The sequence below is a fragment of the Haliaeetus albicilla genome, unplaced genomic scaffold, assembly GCF_947461875.1.
Source record: "Haliaeetus albicilla unplaced genomic scaffold, bHalAlb1.1 scaffold_179, whole genome shotgun sequence".
Taxonomy (NCBI): domain Eukaryota; kingdom Metazoa; phylum Chordata; class Aves; order Accipitriformes; family Accipitridae; genus Haliaeetus; species Haliaeetus albicilla.
This window is the reverse complement of record NW_027212540.1, coordinates 30,729-51,811: the sequence shown is the minus strand read 5'-3', so window position 1 is coordinate 51,811 and position 21,083 is coordinate 30,729. Positions and strand designations below refer to the sequence as shown.

At 61.6% G+C, this 21,083-nt stretch overlaps 1 protein-coding gene across 1 annotated transcript; it reads right to left on the bottom strand.

Annotated features, from left to right (window-relative positions):
* Positions 1-1,347: 1,347 nt before the first annotated feature.
* On the bottom strand, positions 1,348-20,829 carry LOC138684311 (F-box/LRR-repeat protein 19-like; the record flags this gene model as incomplete). Its single annotated transcript, XM_069777995.1, is given in 10 exon segments — positions 1,348-1,511; positions 7,263-7,630; positions 7,632-7,817; positions 11,704-11,799; positions 11,906-11,944; positions 11,946-12,074; positions 12,654-12,740; positions 13,552-13,695; positions 18,102-18,303; positions 20,683-20,829. Coding segments are annotated over 9 exon segments (1,384 nt in total), but the record flags the coding sequence as incomplete, so codon positions are not given.
* Between the last annotated feature and the right edge of the window lie 254 nt (positions 20,830-21,083).

Below are 21,083 nucleotides of genomic sequence, written 5' to 3'. Positions count from 1 at the left end.
CCCCAACTACTACAAAACCCCCCAACCCCTATAAAAGACCCCCCCAACCGCTATAAAACACCCCCAACCCTATAAAAGACCCCGCCAAACCCCTCTAAAAGACCCCCACCCCTCTAAAAGACCCCCAACCCCTACAAAATATGCCCCAACCCTATAAAAGACCCCCCAACCCCATAAAAGACCCCCAACCCCTACAAAAGACCCCCCAAACCCCATAAAAGACCCCCAACCCCTACAAAAGACCCCCCAAACCCCATAAAAGACCCCCAACCCCTACAAAAGACCCCCCCAAACCCCATAAAACCCCCCCAACCCCTACAAAAGACCCCTCCAAACCCCATAAAAGACCCCCAACCCCTACAAAAGACCCCCGAAACCCTACAAAAGACCCCCCAACCCTATAAAAGTGCCCCCAAACCCTACAAAAGACCCCCCAAACCCTACAAAAGACCCCCAACCCCTATAAAACACCCCCCAACCCCTATAAAAGACCATCCCAAATCCTATAAAACACCCCCAACCCTATAAAAAACCCCCCCAAACCCTATAAAAGACCCCCCAACTACTACAAAAAACCCCAACCCCTATAAGACCCCCCAAACCCCTATAAAAGACCCCCAACCCCTATAAAATATGCCCTCGACTCTATAAAAAACCCCCCCAACCCCTATAAAAGACCCCCCAAACCTAAAAGACCCCCAACCCCTATAAAAGACCCCCCAAACCCCATAAAAGATGCCCCAAACCTATAAAAGACCCCCAACCCTATAAAATATACCCCAACTACTACAAAACCCCCCAACCCCTATAAAAGACCCCCCCAACCGCTATAAAACACCCCCAACCCTATAAAAGACCCCGCCAAACCCCTCTAAAAGACCCCCACCCCTCTAAAAGACCCCCAACCCCTACAAAATATGCCCCAACCCTATAAAAGACCCCCCCAACCCCATAAAAGACCCCCAACCCCTACAAAAGACCCCCCCAACCCCCATAAAAGACCCCCAACCCCTACAAAAGACCCCCCCAAACCCCATAAAAGACCCCCCCAACCCCCATAAAAGTCCCCCAACCCCTACAAAAGACCCCCCCAAACCCCATAAAACCCCCCCAACCCCTACAAAAGACCCCCCCAAACCCCTCCAACCCCCCCCCCAGTGGGGTCTCCCCAAAACCATACCCAAGCCCCCCCCCAAATCCCTCTCCCCATCCCAACCCCCCATAACCCCCCCCCCCAGCAGGCGATATTTCGGGTTGGGGGCTGCGTGTAGGGTGGGGGGGTGTCTATAGGGTGAGGGGGGGGTCCCCCAAATTTTTTTTTTTTTTTTTTGGGGGGGGGTCACCTACCCTGAAGCCTACTGACGAGCCAGGAGAGCTGTTTTCGGGAGATGCCGGTCCAGCTGAGGTCCAAGCTGGCCGGTTGCCGGCGGACCACCCCGCTCAACATCGGGGGGGTGATGGCCCCCCGCCGGCTCAGGTCGATGCGGGTCCACAGGCGGCGGTCGCAACACCTGGGGGGGGGGAACCCCAAAATTTCAAGGGGGGGCCCCCAAAATTTAAAGGGGGGGCCCCCAAAATTCAAGGGGAGAGCCCGGAGTTCAAGGGGAGAGCCCCAACGTTAAAGGGGAGATGGCAACGTTAAAGGGGGAGGACAACGTTAAAGGGGGGTAAAAACTAAAGGGGGGGCCCCCAAAATTAAAGGGGGACCCCATCATTAAAGGGGGACCCCAAAAATTCAAGAGGAGACCCCAAAATTCAAGGGGGGACCCCAAACGTTAAAGGGGAGATGGCAATATTAAAGGGGGATGGCAAAGTTAAAGGGGGATAAAAATTAAAGGGGGGGCCCCCAAAATTAAAGGGGGGGCCCCATCATTAAAGGGGGACCCCAAAATTCAAGGGGGGGCCCCAAAAATTCGGGGGGACCCTAAAATTCAAGAGGACACCCCAAAATTCAAGGGGGGACCCCAAACGTTAAAGGGGAGATGGCAATATTAAAGGGAGATGGCAACGTTAAAGGGGGATAAAAATTAAAGGGGGGGCCCCAAAATTCAGGGGGGACCCCAAAAATTCAGGGGGGACCCCAAAATTCAAGGGGGGCCCCAAAATTCAAGGGGGGACCCCCAACGTTAAAGGGGAGATGGCAACGTTAAAGAGGAGATGGCAACGTTAAAGGGGGGTAAAAATTAAAGGGGGGGCCCCCAAAATTAAAGGGGGACCCCATCATTAAAGGGGGACCCCAAAATTCAAGGGGGGCCCCAAAAATTCAGGGGGACCCCAAAATTCAAGGGGGGACCCCAAAATTCAAGGGGGGACCCCAAAATTCAAGGGGGGACAGCAATATTAAAGGGGGAGGACAGCATTAAAGGGGGGTAAAAATTAAAGGGGGGGCCCCCAAAATTAAAGGGGGACCCCAAAATTCAAGAGGAGACCCAAAAATTCAAGGGGGGGGGCCCAAAATTCAAGGGGGGGGCCCCAACGTTAAAGAGAAGATGGCAATATTAAAGGGGGATGGCAACGTTAAAGGGGGATAAGAATTAAAGGGGGGGCCCCCAAAATTAAAGGGGGGGGCCCCATCATTCAAGGGGGACCCCAAAATTAAAGGGGGGATGCCCGAATTAAAGGGGGGGCCCCAACATTAAAGGAGACCCCCACATCAAAGGGGGGCCCCAAAATTAAAGAGGGGGCCCCAGAATTAAAGGGGGGGCCACCAGGGGGGTGTACCCTAATTTGGGGGGGGGCTTCTAGGGAAGGGAAAGTGGGTCCCCCCCCAAAAATTCTGCCCTGGGGCAGCCAGGTTGGGACTTGGGGGGGGGGGGAGAGGAGCTGTAAGTGCCCCCCCCACCCGGTGACCCCCCTCCCAGTGCTCCCAGTTGCTCCCAGTTCAGCCTGGCAGTGGCTTCAGGTGGGGGAGACACAGAGCTGGCAAGGGGAGAGGGGCAGGAAAACCCCCCCAGTCCCCCCCAGAACCCTCCCAGTGCTCCCAGTATGGCCCCTAGCACCCCTCCCACTGCTCCCAGTTGCTCCCAGTTCAGCTTACCAGCAGCTCCAGCTGCCCCAGATGCAGAGCTCACGGGAGGAGAGATGGAAAAAGACCCCCCAGCCCCCTCAAAACCCTCCCAGTGCTCCCAGTACGGCCCCTAGCGCCCCTCCCAGTGCTCTCACTATGGTCACTAGCACCCCTCCCAGTGCTCCCAGTTGCCCCCAGTTCAGCTTACCAGTGGCTCCAGCTGCCCCAGACGCAGAGCTCACAGGAGGAGAGGTGGAGGAAGACCCCCAGCCCCCTCAAAACCCTCCCAGTGCTCCCAGTACGGCCCCTACCACCTCTCCCAGTGCTCTCAATGCTCTCACTAGGGTCGCTAGCACCCCTCCCAGTGCTCCCAGTTACCCCCAGTTCAGCTTACCAGCAGCTCCAGCTGCCCCAGATGCAGAGCTCACGGGAGGAGAGGTGGAGGAAGACCCCCAGCCCCCTCAAAACCCTCCCAGTGCTCCCAGTACGGCCCCTACCACCTCTCCCAGTGCTCTCAATGCTCTCACTAGGGTCGCTAGCACCCCTCCCAGTGCTCCCAGTTACCCCCAGTTCAGCTTACCAGCAGCTCCAGCTGCCCCAGATGCAGAGCTCGCGGGAGGAGAGGTGGAGGAAGACCCCCAGCCCCCTCAAAACCCTCCCAGTGCTCCCAGTACGGCCCCTACCACCTCTCCCAGTGCTCTCAATGCTCTCACTAGGGTCGCTAGCACCCCTCCCAGTGCTCCCAGTGCTCCCAGTTCAACTCACCAGCGGCTCCAGGTGCGGCAGACGCGCATGCAGACGCAGAGCTCGCGGGAGGAGAGGTGGAGGAAGACCCCCAGCCCCCTCAAAACCCTCCCAGTGCTCCCAGTACGGCCCCTACCACCTCTCCCAGTGCTCTCAATGCTCTCACTAGGGTCGCTAGCACCCCTCCCAGTGCTCCCAGTGCTCCCAGTTCAACTCACCAGCGGCTCCAGGTGCGGCAGACGCGCATGCAGACGCAGAGCTCGCGGGAGGAGAGGTGGAGGAAGACCCCCAGCCCCCTCAAAACCCTCCCAGTGCTCCCAGTACGGCCCCTACCACCTCTCCCAGTGCTCTCAATGCTCTCACTAGGGTCGCTAGCACCCCTCCCAGTGCTCCCAGTGCTCCCAGTTCAACTCACCAGCGGCTCCAGGTGCGGCAGACGCGCATGCAGACGCAGAGCTCGCGGGAGGAGAGGTGGAGGAAGACCCCCAGCCCCCTCAAAACCCTCCAGTGCTCCCAGTACAGCCCCTACCACCTCTCCCAGTGCTCTCAATGCTCTCACTAGGGTCGCTAGCACCCCTCCCAGTGCTCCCAGTTACCCCCAGTTCAGCTTACCAGCAGCTCCAGCTGCCCCAGATGCAGAGCTCGCGGGAGGAGAGGTGGAGGAAGACCCCCAGCCCCCTCAAAACCCTCCCAGTGCTCCCAGTACAGCCCCTAGCACCTCTCCCAGTGCTCTCAATGCTCTCACTAGGGTCGCTAGCACCCCTCCCAGTGCTCCCAGTGCTCCCAGTTCAACTCACCAGCGGCTCCAGGTGCGGCAGACGCGCATGCAGACGCAGAGCTCGCGGGAGGAGAGGTGGAGGAAGACCCCCAGCCCCCTCAAAACCCTCCCAGTGCTCCCAGTACGGCCCCTACCACCTCTCCCAGTGCTCTCAATGCTCTCACTAGGGTCGCTAGCACCCCTCCCAGTGCTCCCAGTGCTCCCAGTTCAACTCACCAGCGGCTCCAGGTGCGGCAGACGCGCATGCAGACGCAGAGCTCGCGGGAGGAGAGGTGGAGGAAGACCCCCAGCCCCCTCAAAACCCTCCCAGTGCTCCCAGTACAGCCCCTAGCACCTCTCCCAGTGCTCTCAATGCTCTCACTAGGGTCGCTAGCACCCCTCCCAGTGCTCCCAGTGCTCCCAGTTCAACTCACCAGCGGCTCCAGGTGCGGCAGACGCGCATGCAGACGCAGAGCTCGCGGGAGGAGAGGTGGAGGAAGACCCCCAGCCCCCTCAAAACCCTCCCAGTGCTCCCAGTACGGCCCCTACCACCTCTCCCAGTGCTCTCAATGCTCTCACTAGGGTCGCTAGCACCCCTCCCAGTGCTCCCAGTGCTCCCAGTTCAACTCACCAGCGGCTCCAGGTGCGGCAGACGCGCATGCAGACGCAGAGCTCGCGGGAGGAGAGGTGGAGGAAGACCCCCAGCCCCCTCAAAACCCTCCCAGTGCTCCCAGTACAGCCCCTACCACCTCTCCCAGTGCTCTCAATGCTCTCACTAGGGTCGCTAGCACCCCTCCCAGTGCTCCCAGTTACCCCCAGTTCAGCTTACCAGCAGCTCCAGCTGCCCCAGATGCAGAGCTCGCGGGAGGAGAGGTGGAGGAAGACCCCCAGCCCCCTCAAAACCCTCCCAGTGCTCCCAGTACAGCCCCTAGCACCTCTCCCAGTGCTCTCAATGCTCTCACTAGGGTCGCTAGCACCCCTCCCAGTGCTCCCAGTGCTCCCAGTTCAACTCACCAGCGGCTCCAGGTGCGGCAGACGCGCATGCAGACGCAGAGCTCGCGGGAGGAGAGGTGGAGGAAGACCCCCAGCCCCCTCAAAACCCTCCCAGTGCTCCCAGTACGGCCCCTACCACCTCTCCCAGTGCTCTCAATGCTCTCACTAGGGTCGCTAGCACCCCTCCCAGTGCTCCCAGTGCTCCCAGTTCAACTCACCAGCGGCTCCAGGTGCGGCAGACGCGCATGCAGACGCAGAGCTCGCGGGAGGAGAGGTGGAGGAAGACCCCCAGCCCCCTCAAAACCCTCCCAGTGCTCCCAGTACAGCCCCTAGCACCTCTCCCAGTGCTCTCAATGCTCTCACTAGGGTCGCTAGCACCCCTCCCAGTGCTCCCAGTTACCCCCAGTTCAGCTTACCAGCAGCTCCAGCTGCCCCAGATGCAGAGCTCACGGGAGGAGAGGTGGAGGAAGACCCCCAGCCCCCTCAAAACCCTCCCAGTGCTCCCAGTACGGCCCCTAGCACCTCTCCCAGTGCTCTCAATGCTCTCACTAGGGTCGCTAGCACCCCTCCCAGTGCTCCCAGTGCTCCCAGTTCAACTCACCAGCGGCTCCAGGTGCGGCAGACGCGCATGCAGACGCAGAGCTCGCGGGAGGAGAGGTGGAGGAAGACCCCCAGCCCCCTCAAAACCCTCCCAGTGCTCCCAGTACGGCCCCTACCACCTCTCCCAGTGCTCTCAATGCTCTCACTAGGGTCGCTAGCACCCCTCCCAGTGCTCCCAGTGCTCCCAGTTCAACTCACCAGCGGCTCCAGGTGCGGCAGACGCGCATGCAGACGCAGAGCTCGCGGGAGGAGAGGTGGAGGAAGACCCCCAGCCCCCTCAAAACCCTCCCAGTGCTCCCAGTACAGCCCCTACCACCTCTCCCAGTGCTCTCAATGCTCTCACTAGGGTCGCTAGCACCCCTCCCAGTGCTCCCAGTTACCCCCAGTTCAGCTTACCAGCAGCTCCAGCTGCCCCAGATGCAGAGCTCACGGGAGGAGAGGTGGAGGAAGACCCCCAGCCCCCTCAAAACCCTCCCAGTGCTCCCAGTACAGCCCCTACCACCTCTCCCAGTGCTCTCAATGCTCTCACTAGGGTCGCTAGCACCCCTCCCAGTGCTCCCAGTGCTCCCAGTTCAACTCACCAGCGGCTCCAGGTGCGGCAGACGCGCATGCAGACGCAGAGCTCGCGGGAGGAGAGGTGGAGGAAGACCCCCAGCCCCCTCAAAACCCTCCCAGTGCTCCCAGTACGGCCCCTACCACCTCTCCCAGTGCTCTCAATGCTCTCACTAGGGTCGCTAGCACCCCTCCCAGTGCTCCCAGTGCTCCCAGTTCAACTCACCAGCGGCTCCAGGTGCGGCAGACGCGCATGCAGACGCAGAGCTCGCGGGAGGAGAGGTGGAGGAAGACCCCCAGCCCCCTCAAAACCCTCCCAGTGCTCCCAGTACAGCCCCTACCACCTCTCCCAGTGCTCTCAATGCTCTCACTAGGGTCGCTAGCACCCCTCCCAGTGCTCCCAGTTACCCCCAGTTCAGCTTACCAGCAGCTCCAGCTGCCCCAGATGCAGAGCTCACGGGAGGAGAGGTGGAGGAAGACCCCCAGCCCCCTCAAAACCCTCCCAGTGCTCCCAGTACAGCCCCTAGCACCTCTCCCAGTGCTCTCAATGCTCTCACTAGGGTCGCTAGCACCCCTCCCAGTGCTCCCAGTGCTCCCAGTTCAACTCACCAGCGGCTCCAGGTGCGGCAGACGCGCATGCAGACGCAGAGCTCGCGGGAGGAGAGGTGGAGGAAGACCCCCAGCCAGACGTCTCGTTGCATGACGTGGGCGGCCCCGCTGTCCAGGGGGAGACGATCGGGGTCCGGGCTTACCGGGGGGGGTCTCACCACGTGGCGTTCCAAAGGGGCGGGGGGCCGGGGCGGGGAGGGCACCAGGGGCCACGCCCTTAAACGTCGGGTGCCCCCACCCCGCGTCGGGACCCCCCCGGCGCCCCTTCGGCATTCCGGAGGGGATTTAACGGCCGGTTGGGCTGCCCCGTTGTGGGGATGCCCCCCTTCTTCTTCCTCATCCTCTTCGTCGTCCTCCTCCTCCTCCTCCTCGTCCTCCTCCTCCTCCTCCTCGTCGGCGGCGGGGGGGCTGAAGGGCGGCGGGGGGGCTCCCCCCCGATTCGGAACCGGAGCTGGAGCTGGAGCTGGAGCTGACGCCGGCGCCGGCCGGGACGCGTTCGAGGAGGCGGCACATCTGACGGAAGCGCTCCAGGCGCTCCCGCTGCCGCGTCCGGCCCTGCGGTATTCCCCGTCAGCCGGGGGGGGGGGGACGGGACAACCACGGGGATGGGGGGGGGGGGACACGGACAACCCCGGGGACACGGGGACGACCCTGGGAAAACCCATGGAAGGTTGGAGCAACCCCAGAGATACCGGAGACGACCCTGGGGACGTGGGGACGACCCTGGGGAGAACCCGGGGAAGGTTGGAGCAACCCAAGAGATAGCGGAGATGGCGCTGGGGACACAGGGACAACCCCGGGGACATCGGGACAACCCTGGGAATGACCCAAGGGACATCGGGACAACGCGGGGGACATCGGGACAACCCTCGGAATGACCCAAGGGACGGTGGAGAACCCTGGGCAAAGCTTAGAGAATGTTGGGTCAACCTAAGGGATACTGGAGACAACCCTAGGGACGTTGCGACAACCCTGGGGACATCGGGAGAACCTTGGGAATGACCCAAGGGACATTGGGACAATGCTGGGGACATCGGGACAACCCTCGGAATGACCCAAGGGACATTGGGACAATGCTGGGGACATCGGGACAACCCTGGGAATGACCCAAGGGACATCGGGACAACGCGGGGGACATCGGGACAACCCTGGGAATGACCCAAGGGACATTGGGACAACCCTGGGCAAAACCTAGAGAACATTGGGTCAACCTAAGAGATACCGGGGACAACCCTGGGGACATCAGGACAGCCTTGGGGACATCAGGACAACCCTGGGAATGACCCAAGGGACATTGGGACAACCCTGGGATCGTGTGGACAACCCTGGGAATGACCCAAGGGACATTGGGACAACCCTTGGAATGACTCAACGGATATTGGAGAACCCTGGGCAAAACCTAGAGAATGTTGGGTCAACCTAAGAGATACCGGAGACAACCTTGAGGACATCGGGACAACCCTGGGAATGACCCAAGGGACATCGGGACAACGCGGGGGACATCGGGACAACCCTCGGAATGACCCAAGGGACATTGGGACAACCCTGGGCAAAACCTAGAGAACATTGGGTCAACCTAAGAGATACCGGGGACAACCCTGGGGACATCAGGACAGCCTTGGGGACATCAGGACAACCCTGGGATCGTGTGGACAACCCTGGGAATGACCCAAGGGACATTGGGACAACCCTTGGAATGACTCAACGGATATTGGAGAACCCTGGGCAAAACCTAGAGAATGTTGGGTCAACCTAAGAGATACCGGAGACAACCTTGAGGACATCGGGACAACCCTGGGAATGACCCAAGGGACATCGGGACAACGCGGGGGACATCGGGACAACCCTCGGAATGACCCAAGGGACATTGGGACAACCCTGGGCAAAACCTAGAGAACATTGGGTCAACCTAAGAGATACCGGGGACAACCCTGGGGACATCAGGACAGCCTTGGGGACATCAGGACAACCCTGGGATCGTGTGGACAACCCTGGGAATGACCCAAGGGACATTGGGACAACCCTTGGAATGACTCAACGGATATTGGAGAACCCTGGGCAAAACCTAGAGAATGTTGGGTCAACCTAAGAGATACCGGAGACAACCTTGAGGACATCGGGACAACCCTGGGAATGACCCAAGGGACATTGGGACAACCCTGGGGACATCGAGACAACCCTTGGAATGACCCAAGGGACACTGGAGAACCCTGCGCAGAACCTAGAGAATGTTGGGTCAACCTAAGAGATACCAGAGGCAACCCTGGGGACATCGGGACAACCCTTGGAATGACCCAAGGGACATTGGGACAACCCTTGGAATGACCCAACGGATATTGGAGAACCCTGGACAAAACCTAGAGAATGTTGGGTCAACCTAAAAAATACCGGACACAAGCCTGGGGACATCAGGACAACCCTGGGGACATTGGGACAACCCTCGGAATGACCCAAGGGACATTGGGACAACCCTCGGAATGACCCAAGGGACATTGCAGAACCCTGGGCAAAACCTAGAGAATGTTGGGTCAACCTAAGAAATACCGGACACAAGCCTGGGGACATCAGGACAACCCCGGGGACATCGGGACAACCCTTGGAATGACCCAAGGGACATCAGGACAACCCTGCACAGAACCTAGGAAACATTGGGTCAACCTAAGAGATACTGGTGACAACCCCGGGGACATCGGGACAACCCTGGGGACATCAGGACAGCCTTGGGAATGACCCAAGGGACATTGGGACAACCCTGGGAATGACCCAAGGGACATTGGGACAACCCTGGGATCTCGTGGACAACCCTGGGAATGACCCAATGACATTGGGAGAACCCTGCGCAGAACCTGAAAAATGTTGGGTCAACCTAAGAGATACTGGAGACGACCCTAGGGACACAGGGACAACCCTGGGGACATCAGGACAACTCTTGGAATGACCCAAGGGACATTGGGACAACCCTTGGAATGACCCAAGGGACATTAGGACAACCCTGCGCAGAACCTAGAGAATGTTGGGTCAACCTAAGAGATACGGGACACAAGCCTGGGGACATCAGGACAACCCTGGGGACATCGGGACAACCCTGGGAATGACCCAAGGGACATTGGGAAAACCCTTGGAATGACCCAAGGGATACTGGAGAACCCTGGGCAAAACCTAGAGAATGTTGGGTCAACCTAAAAAATACCGGTGACAATCCTGGGGACGTGGGGACAACCCTGGGGACATTGGGACAATCCTTGGAATGACCCAACGACTTTGGGACAACCCTTGGAATGACCCAAGGGACATTGGGACAACCCTGGATAGAACCCAGAGAACGTTGGATCAACTCAAGAAATACCGGAGACAACTCTGGGGACAATCTAAGGGACATTGGGACAACCTTGGGATCGTGGGGACAACTTTGGGGATGACCCAAGGGACACTGGGACAACTTTGGGATCATGGGGACAACTTTGGGGATGACCCAAGGGACATTGGGACAACTTTGGGATCATGGGGACAACCCTGGGGACACGAAAACAACCTGGGGGACGACCCAAAGGATATTGGGACAATCTTGGGATTGTGGGGACAACTTTGGGGTCACTGGGGGGGGGGCAGGAGACACTGGGGACAACTTTGGGGTCACCAGGGGGGGGCAGGAGACCTTGGGGTCACTGGGGGGGGGGGCCAGGAGATACTGGGGACGACTTTGGGGTCACCAGGGGGGGCCAGGAGACACTGGGGGCAACTTTGGGGTCACCGGGGGGGGGGCAGGAGACACTGGGGACGACTTTGGGGTCACTGGGGGGGCCAGGAGACACTGGGGGCGACTTTGGGGTCACTGGGGGGGGCCAGGAGACACTGGGGGCGACTTTGGGGTCACCGGGGGGGGGGCAGGAGACACTGGGGACGACTTTGGGGTCACCGGGGGGGGCCAGGAGACACTGGGGGCGACTTTGGGGTCACTGGGGGGGCCAGGAGACACTGGGGGCGACTTTGGGGTCACGGGGGGGGGCCAGGAGACACTGGGGGCGACTTTGGGGTCACTGGGGGGGGCCAGGAGACACTGGGGGCGACTTTGGGGTCACTGGGGGGGGCCAGGAGACACTGGGGATGACTTTGGGGTCACCGGGGGGGGGCAGGAGACAATGGGGGCAACTTTGGGGTCACTGGGGGGGGCCCAGGAGACCCTGGGGGCAACTTTGGGGTCACTGGGGGGGCCAGGAGACACTGGGGGCAACTTTGGGGTCACTGGGGGGGGCCAGGAGACCCTGGGGGCAACTTTGGGGTCACTGGGGGGGCCAGGAGACACTGGGGGCGACTTTGGGGTCACTGGGGGGGGCCAGGAAACTTTGGGGTCGCTGCGGGGGGGCCAGGAGACCCTGGGGACAACCTGAGCCAATTTTGGGGACCCTGGGGGGGGCCCACGACGACAGGGGGGGTGTCTCACCTCCGGGTCGGGGGGGCCAGAGGTGGGGGCCGGCCCCCCCGGGGGCTGCAATTCGGGGGGGGGGGCACCCCACGCCGCCCTGTCCGCCGTCTCCGCCTGGGGGGGGGGACGGACACGGACAGACGGACGCCCCCCCTCAGCACCCGCATGTCTGGGTCCTGGGGGGGGGGGGGGTGGTTGAAAGAAAGGGGGGGGGGCTCACCTTCTTTTTGGGGTCCAGGTCCCTCTTGCGTTTGGGGGGGGGCCCCATCGGGTGGGGCAGGCGGGGGGGGCCCCACCTTGCGTTTGGGGGGGGGCTCGTCCGTCAGCTTCCAGCGCACCCCCTCCTCCCCCTCCTCCGCCCGACGTTTCGCCCCCCCGTCCCCTGAATCCTGCGGGGGGGGGGGGGGGAGGGGCAGATTAGCACTGGGGACCCCCAAAAACCCCCAAAGCCCCCCCCCCAAGTCCTATTGCCTCCCCCAAGCCTCCAAGAGTCCCCCCAAAACACCCAGCCCCCCCCCCAAATTCCCAGACCCCCAGACTCCCAGACCCCCCCAAATTCCCAGACTCCCCCCAAATCCCAGGGGACCCCCCCCCAAATCCTAGCGGACCCCCTAAAGCCTGCAGCCTCCCCCCAGCCCCCCCCCCAAAAGCCTTCAGGACCCCCCCAAAATCTCAAGGACCTCCCCCAAAAGCCCCCAAGACCCCCCCCAAAAACCCAAAGGCCCCCCCCAAAACCCAACTAGCCCCCCAAACCCAAAACCCCCCCAAAAAAAACCCAAAGAGCCCCCCCAAAAACCCAAAGAGCCCCCCCCTATTCCCATGATCCCCACCCCACAACCTCCCCTAAACCCCACGGCCCCCCCGTAAACCCTTGCAGCCCCCCCAAAAACCCCTCAGGACCCCCCCTAAAGCCCTGTGGACCCCCCCCCAAAAAAAAATTTGGGGGACCCCCCCCCCCACACACACACCTTGGCGCTGCGCCCCTCCCGCTTGCACTTGGGGCACTCCCAGCAATTAGGGATCTCGGGGTTAATCACCGCCTCCGCTCGCCCCATCTGCAACGGCGTCGTTAAAAAATTTGGGGGGGGGGGTCCTCCCACGTTTTGGGGGTCCCCCCCAACATCTAAGGGAGCCCCCAGAAGCGGGGGGGTCCCCAAAATGCTGGGGGGGCTGTGATTTTGGGGGGGCAACCCCTCGTTTGGCGGGCGTACGGGGAGGTTGGGTGCCAGCAGCATCCCGCCGCAGGGTGGGAAAAGGGGGTGCCCCCCCCCCCAAAAAAATAGGAAGTTTTGGGGGGTGTCCCCCAACATCTAAGGGAGCCCCCAGAAGCGGGGGGGGTCCCCAAAATTCTGGGGGGGTGTGATTTTGGGGGGGCAACCCCTCGTTTGGTGGGCGTACGGGGAGGTTGGGTGCCGGCAGCGTCCCGCCGCGGGTTGGGAAAAGGGGGTGCCCCCCCCCAAAAAAAAATAGGAAGTTTTGGGGTGTCCCCCCCAACATCTAAGGGAGCCCCCAGAAGCAGGGGGGTCCCCAAAATGCTGGGGGGGTGATTTTGGGGAGGCAACCCCTCGTTTGGCGGGCGTACGGGGAGGTTGGGTGCCGGCAGCGTCCCGCCGCGGGTTGGGAAAAGGGGGTGCCCCCCCCCCAAAAAAATTGGAAGTTTTGGGGTGTCCCCCCCAACATCTAAGGGAGCCCCCAGAAGCGGGGGGGTCCCCAAAATGCTGGGGGGGGGTGATTTTGGGGAGGCAACCCCTCGTTTGGCGGGCGTACGGGGAGGTTGGGTGCCGGCAGCGTCCCGCCGCAGGGTGGGAAAAGGGGGTGCCCCCCCCCCAAAAAAAGAATAAAGTTTTGGGGTGTCCCCCCCCGTACCTGGAGGCAGCGGGGGTGCACGATTTCGCTGCAGAGGGTGCACTCCATCAGCGAGAGCTCGAACTTCTCCTCCGGCCCCTCGGCCGCTTCTTCCCGTCCGGCTTCTCCGCAAGCCAAGCACACCGCCGTGTGGGGCAGCACCGGCTGGGGGGGGGTCGGGGGGGGGGTTAGGGTACCCCAAAATTGTCACGGGTCCCCCAAAACCCACCCTGAACCTTCACACGACCCGAGCTGAGCCCGGGGTTGCTGAATGCACGTTGTGGGGGCCGGAATAAGCCCAAGGGTACCCTGAAGTGCTTTAGGGGTGTTCAAATTACCCCAAAGACCCTCAAAATGCAACCCGGGGGTCCTCAAATCACCCCAAACACCCCCAAAACACAACCCTGGGGTCCTCAAATCACCCCAAAGACCCCCAAAACCATTCGTGGGGTTCTCAAATCACCCCAAAGACCCTCAGAACCATTTGTGGGGTTCTCAAATCACCCCAAAGACCCTCAAAACACAACCCTGGGGGGTCCTCAAACCAGCCCAAAGACCCCCAAAACCATTTGTGGGGTTCTCAAATGACCCTAAAGACCCCCAAAACCATTTGTGGGGTCCTCAAATCGCCCCAAACACCCTCAAAACACAACCCTGGGGTCCTCAAATCACCCCAAACACCCCCAAAACCATTCGTGGGGTTTTCAAATTACCCTAAAGACCCTCAAAATCCAATGCGGGAGTCCTCAAATCAGCCCAAAGACCCTCAAAACCATTCATGGGGTTCTGAAATCACCCCAGAGACCCCCAAACCATTTGTGGGGTTCTCAAATGCCCCTAAAGACCCCCAAAACCATTTGTGGGGTTCTCAAATCACCCCGAAGACCCTCAAAATCCAACCCTGGGGTCCTCACATCACCCCAGAGACCCCCAAAACACAAACCTGGGGTCCTCAAATCAGCCCAAACACCCCCAAAACCATTTGTGGGGTCCTCAAATCACCCCAAACACCCCCAAAACCATTCGTGGGGTTTTCAAATTACCCTAAAGACCCTCAAAATCCAACGCGGGAGTCCTCGAATCAGCCCAAAGACCCTCAAAACCATTCATTGGGTTCTCAAATCACCCCAGAGACCCCCAAAACCATTTGTGGGGTTCTCAAATGACCCTAAAGACCCCCAAAACCATTTGTGGGGTCCTCAAATCACCCCAAACACCCCCAAAACACAACCCTGGGGTCCTCAAATCACCCCAAACACCCCCAAAACCATTTGTTGGGTTCTCAAATGACTCTAAAGACCCCCAAAACCATTCCTGGGGTCCTCAAATCACCCCAAACACCCCCAAAACACAACCCTGGGGTCCTCAAATCACCCCAGAGACCCCCAAAACCATTCGTGGGGTTCTCAAATCACCCCAAAGACCCTGAGAACCATTTGTGGGGTTCTCAAATCACCCCAAACACCCTCAAAACACAACCCTGGGGGGTCCTCAAACCAGCCCAAAGACCCCCAAAACCATTTGTGGGGTTTTCAGATTACCCTAAAGACCCTCAAAATCCAACGCGGGAGTCCTCAAATCAGCCCAAAGACCCTCAAAACCATTCATGGGGTTCTGAAATCACCCCAGAGACCCCCAAAACCATTTGTGGGGTTCTCAAATGCCCCTAAAGACCCCCAAAACCATTTGTGGGGTTCTCAAATCACCCCGAAGACCCTCAAAATCCAACCCTGGGGTCCTCACATCACCCCAGAGACCCCCAAAACACAAACCTGGGGTCCTCAAATCAGCCCAAACACCCCCAAAACCATTTGTGGGGTCCTCAAATCACCCCAAACACCCCCAAAACCATTCGTGGGGTTTTCAAATTACCCTAAAGACCCTCAAAATCCAACGCGGGAGTCCTCGAATCAGCCCAAAGACCCTCAAAACCATTCATTGGGTTCTCAAATCACCCCAGAGACCCCCAAAACCATTTGTGGGGTTCTCAAATGACCCTAAAGACCCCCAAAACCATTTGTGGGGTCCTCAAATCACCCCAAACACCCCCAAAACACAACCCTGGGGTCCTCAAATCACCCCAAACACCCCCAAAACCATTTGTTGGGTTCTCAAATGACTCTAAAGACCCCCAAAACCATTCCTGGGGTCCTCAAATCACCCCAAACACCCCCAAAACACAACCCTGGGGTCCTCAAATCACCCCAGAGACCCCCAAAACCATTCGTGGGGTTCTCAAATCACCCTAAAGACCCTCAAAACCATTTGTGGGGTTCTCAAATCACCCCAAAGACCCCCAAAACACAACCCTGGGGTCCTCAAATCACCCCAAAGACCCTCAGAACCATTCGTGGGGTTCTCAAATCACCCCAAACACCCTCAAAACACAACCCTGGGGGGTCCTCAAACCAGCCCAAAGACCCCCAAAACCATTTGTGGGGTTTTCAAATTACCGTAAAGACCCTCAAAATCCAACACGGGAGTCCTCGAATCAGCCCAAAGACCCTCAAAACCATTCATTGGGTTCTCAAATCACCCCAGAGACCCCCAAAACCATTTGTGGGGTTCTCAAATGACCCTAAAGACCCCCAAAACCATTTGTGGGGTCCTCAAATCACCCCAAACACCCCCAAAACCATTCGTGGGGTTTTCAAATTACCCTAAAGACCCTCAAAATCCAACGTGGGAGTCCTCAAATCAGCCCAAAGACCCTCAGAACCATTCATTGAGTTCTCAAATCACCCCAAACACCCCCAAAACCATTTGTGGGGTTCTCAAATCACCCCAAACACCCCCAAAACACAACCCTGGGGTTCTCAAATCACCCCAGAGACCCCCAAAACCATTTGTGGGGTTCTCAAATCATCCCAAACACCCCCAAAACCCACCCCTGGGGTCCTCAAATCACCCGAATGACCACCAAAACACAAACCTGGCGTCCTCAAATCACCCCAAACACCCCCAAAACACAACCCTGGGGTCTTCAAATCACCCCAGAGACCCCCAAAACCCACCCAGGGCCTCCCACATCACCCCAGAACCCCCCAAACCATTCCAGGGACCCCCTAAACCTCCCCAGGGCCCCCCCAGAGCACCCCAGAGACCCCCAAAACTACCCTGGAACCCCCCAAACCCACCCCAGGGATGCCCACAACTACCCCAGGTCCCCCAACCCCCCCCCAGGGACCCCTCAAATCACCCCAGGGTCCCCCAAACCTCCCCAGGGATCCCCCAGACCATTCCAGACACCCCTAAAACCATCCCAGGGCCCCCCCAGGGACCCCCAAACCCACCTCAGGTCCCCCCAGACCACTCCAGAGACCCCCAAACCCACCCCAGAGACCCCCAAAACCGCCTCAGGGACCCCCCAGACCATTCCAGAGACCCCCAAACCCACCCCAGGTCCCCCCCAAACCATCCCAGGGACCCCCCAAACCACCCCAGGGCTCCTCCAGGGACCCTGTAAACCACCCCAGGGCCCCCCCAAACCCACGCCAGGGCGCCCCCAAACCGCCCCGGAGACCCCCCAAACCATACCAGAGACCCCCCAGGGATCCCCAAACCCACCCCAGGTCCCCCCAAACCACCCCAGAGACCCCCCAGGGATCCCCAAACCCACCCCAGCGACCCCCAAACCCACCCCAGGTCCCCCCAAACCCACCCCAGAGACCCTCCAAACCATCCCAGGTCCCCCCAGGGACCCCCAAACCCACCCCAGGGACCCCCCAGACCATTCCAGAGACCCTAAAACCCTCCCAGGGCCCCCCCAGCGACCCCCAAACCCACCCCAGGTCCCCCCAAACCCACCCCAGAGACCCCCAGACCACCCCAGGTCCCCCCCAAACCACCCCAGGGACCCCTAAAACCATCCCAGGGCCCCCCCAGCGACCCCCAAACCCACCCCAGAGACCCCCAAACCACCCCAGGTCCCCCCCAAACCACCCCAGGGCTCCTCCAGGGACCCTGTAAACCACCCCAGGGTCCCCCCAAACCCACGCCAGGGACCCCCCCCAAACCGCCCCAGGGACCGCCCAGGGATCCCCAAACCCATCCCAGGTCCCCCCAAACCACCGCTGAGACCCTCCAAACCATCCCAGGTCCCCCCAGGGACCCCCAAACCCACCCCAGGGACCCCCCAGACCATTCCAGAGACCCTAAAACCCTCCCAGGGCCCCCCCAGCGACCCCCAAACCCACCCCAGGTCCCCCCAAACCCCCCCCAGAGACCCCCAAACCATCCCAGGTCTCCCCCAAACCATCCCAGGTCCCCCCCAAACCATCCCAGGTCCCCCCCAGGGATCCCCAAACCCACCCCAGGGACCCCCCAGACCATTCCAGAGACCTCTAAAACCCTCCCAGGGCCCCCCCAGCGACCCCCAAACCCACCCCGGGCCCCCCCAGCGACCCCCAAACCCACCCCAGGTACCCCCAACCCACCCCAGGTCCCCCCCAGGGACCCCCAAAACCACCCCAGGGACCCTCCAGGTCCCCCCAAACCCACCCCAGAGACCCTCAGACCACCCCAGAGACCCCCAACCCTCCCCCCCCCCCCAGTTTTGGGGTTCCCCTCACCGCGGTGCACTGCCGTAAGAGGCAAGACTGCTTCATGCGCCCCGGCCCCCCGAATTTCTTCATGTCCCGGCAGAAGTGGCACTCGCCGCACTCGGAGCGCAGGCAGGCCCGGCACCTCCGGCACCGCGTCCGGCGACGCCGAGCTCCTGCCCCGGCCCCGCGGCTCCGCATTGGCCCCCCCCCGCTCCCCGCCTACGCCGGCCTGGGGACCCCCCCCCCCCCCCCGCCACGGGGGACGTCGTGGGGATTGGGGACATCGTGGGGGGACCAGGGATGTTTTTGGGGGGGACGAGGGGCGGCGAGGGGGCGTTTTGGGCAACGCGGGGACACCGAAAGCGACGTCGCGGGGGCCGTGGGGACGCCGTGGGGACATGGTGGGGGCCGTGGGGATGTCGCGGGGACATTATGGGCACCGTGGGGACGTTATGGGCACCGTGGGGACGTCACGGGAACGTTTTGGGGACATTATGGGCACCGTGGGGACGTGGTGGGGGCCGTGGGGACGTCACAGGGGCCGTGGGGACGTCACGGGGACATCACGGGGGCCGTGGGGACGTTATGGGCACCGTGGGGACATCACGGGGACATTTTGGGGACATTATGGGCACCGTGGGGACGTCGTGGGGGCCGTGGGGACGTCACGGGGACATTACGGGCACCGTGGGGACATCACGGGGGCCGTGGGGACGTCACGGGGGCATTATGGGCACCGTGGGGACGTCATGGGGGCCGTGGGGACGTCATGAGGACATTACGGGCACCGTGGGGACGTCATGGGGGCCGTGGGGACGTCACGGGAACATTACAGGCACCGTGGGGACATCACGGGGGCCGTGGGGACGTCACGGGAACATTACAGGCACCGTGGGGACATCACGGGGGCCGTGGGGACGTCACGGGGACATTTTGGGGACATTATGGGCACCGTGGGGACGTCGTGGGGGCCGTGGGGACGTCACGGGGACATTACGGGCACCGTGGGGACGTCATGGGGGCCGTGGGGACGTCACGGGGGCATTATGGGCACCGTGGGGACGTCATGGGGGCCGTGGGGACATCACGGGGGCATTACGGGCACCGTGGGGACGTCATGGGGGCCGTGGGGACGTCACGGGAACGTTTTGGGGACATTATGGGCACCGTGGGGACGTGGTGGGGGCCGTGGGGACGTCACGGGGACATTATGGGCACCGTGGGGACGTCACGGGGGCCGTGGGGACGTCACAGGGGCCGTGGGGATGTCATGGGGGCCGTACGGACATTATCGGCACCGTGGGGACACCATGGGCACCGTGGAGATGTTACAGGGGGCGTGGGGACATTACAAGCACCGTCGGGATATCACGGGGGCCACGGGGACGTCACGGGGACATTTTGGGCACCGTGGGGACATCATGGGGACCGTGGGGACGTCACGGGGGCGTTACAGGCACCGTGGGGATGTCATAGGGGCCGTGGGGACATTATGGGCACCGTGGGGGACGTTATGGGGACATTACAGGCACCGTGGGGACGTCACGGGGGCCGTGGGGACGTCACGGGGATGTCGTGGGGACATTACAGGCACAGTGGGGATGTCAGAGGGGCCGTGGGGACGTCAGGGGGCCAAGGGGACATTATGGGCACCGTGGGGACATCAGGAGAACCAAGGCGACATCGTGGGGAGCGTGGGGACATCACGGGGGACGTCACGGGGACGTTAAAGGCACCGTGGGGGTGTCACGGGGGCCGTGGGGACATCGTGGGGACGTCACGGGGACGTTGTGGGCACCGTGGGGACATGACAGGGATCAAGGGGATATCGTGGGGGCCACGGGGACGTCACGGGCACCGTGGGGATGTCACGAGGGCCGTGGGGACGTCGTGGGCACCGTGGGGACGTCGCGGGGATCGAGGGGACGTCGCGGGGGCCGAGGGGACGTCGCGGGGGCCGTGGGGATATCACGAGGGCCGAGGGGACGTCGTGGGGGCCGTGGGGACGTCACGGGGGCCGTGGGGACATTGTGGGGGCCGTGGGGACGTCGTGGGGGCCGTGGGGACGTCGTGGGGGCACCGTGGGGACGTCGTGGGGGCACCGTGGGGATCGAGGGGACATCGTGGGGGCATCGTGGGGATGTTGTGGGCACCGTGGGGACATCGCAGGGATGGAGGGGACATGGTGGGGGCCGTGGGGACATGGTGGGGGCCAAGAGGACGTTGTGGGGGCCGTGGGGATGTCACGGGGACCAAGGGGACATCGTGGGCACCGTGGGGATGTCACGGGGACCAAGGGGACACCGCGGGGACGTTCCGAGTACCGTGGGGACAGCCGTGGGCACCCCGGAGGGACAGACACACACCAAAAGCGGACATCGTGGGCACAGCGAACCCATCGGGAAGCCAAAAAAAAAAAAAAAAAAAAAGAAACAACCAAAAAAAACAAACAAACAGACACGGACGCTCCGTTAGTGCCGCCGCCGGGGGGGGGCAAGCTCCGGGATACCGGAGAGGCAAAAAAAACCCCCTAAACCCCCCAAAACACCACATAAATCCCCAAATCACCACACGTATATCCCGGTTCGGGGGGGGGGGGACACCTCACCTGCAGCCGCGCCGTGGGGCCGGGAGCGGCGCCATCGCCGGGGCGGCGGCGGGAACGGAGAGAGGAGGAGGAGGGGGGTCGGTGGAAGAAGAGGAGGAGGAAGAAGAAAAAAGAGGAGGAGGAGGGGGGGAGGAAGGCCCCACCGGGGCCGCCGCCGCCCGCCCGCCCCCCCCCCTCCGCCACCGCTACCGCCTCCGCAAAATGGCGGCCGGCGGCGCCGCGCAGGGGACGACGGGAAGCGTAGTCCCGGGGGGAGTGTCCTCGGGGCGGGAGCCAATCAGAGGCGGCGCTGGGAAGGGAGTGGGCGGGAAGACGGTGGGGGAGAGAGCCACGCCCCTTCCTCCTTCGCTCTAGGATCATAGAGTTCGCGCTGGGGTGAAGGGGGTAAGCGCGGTCCTCCG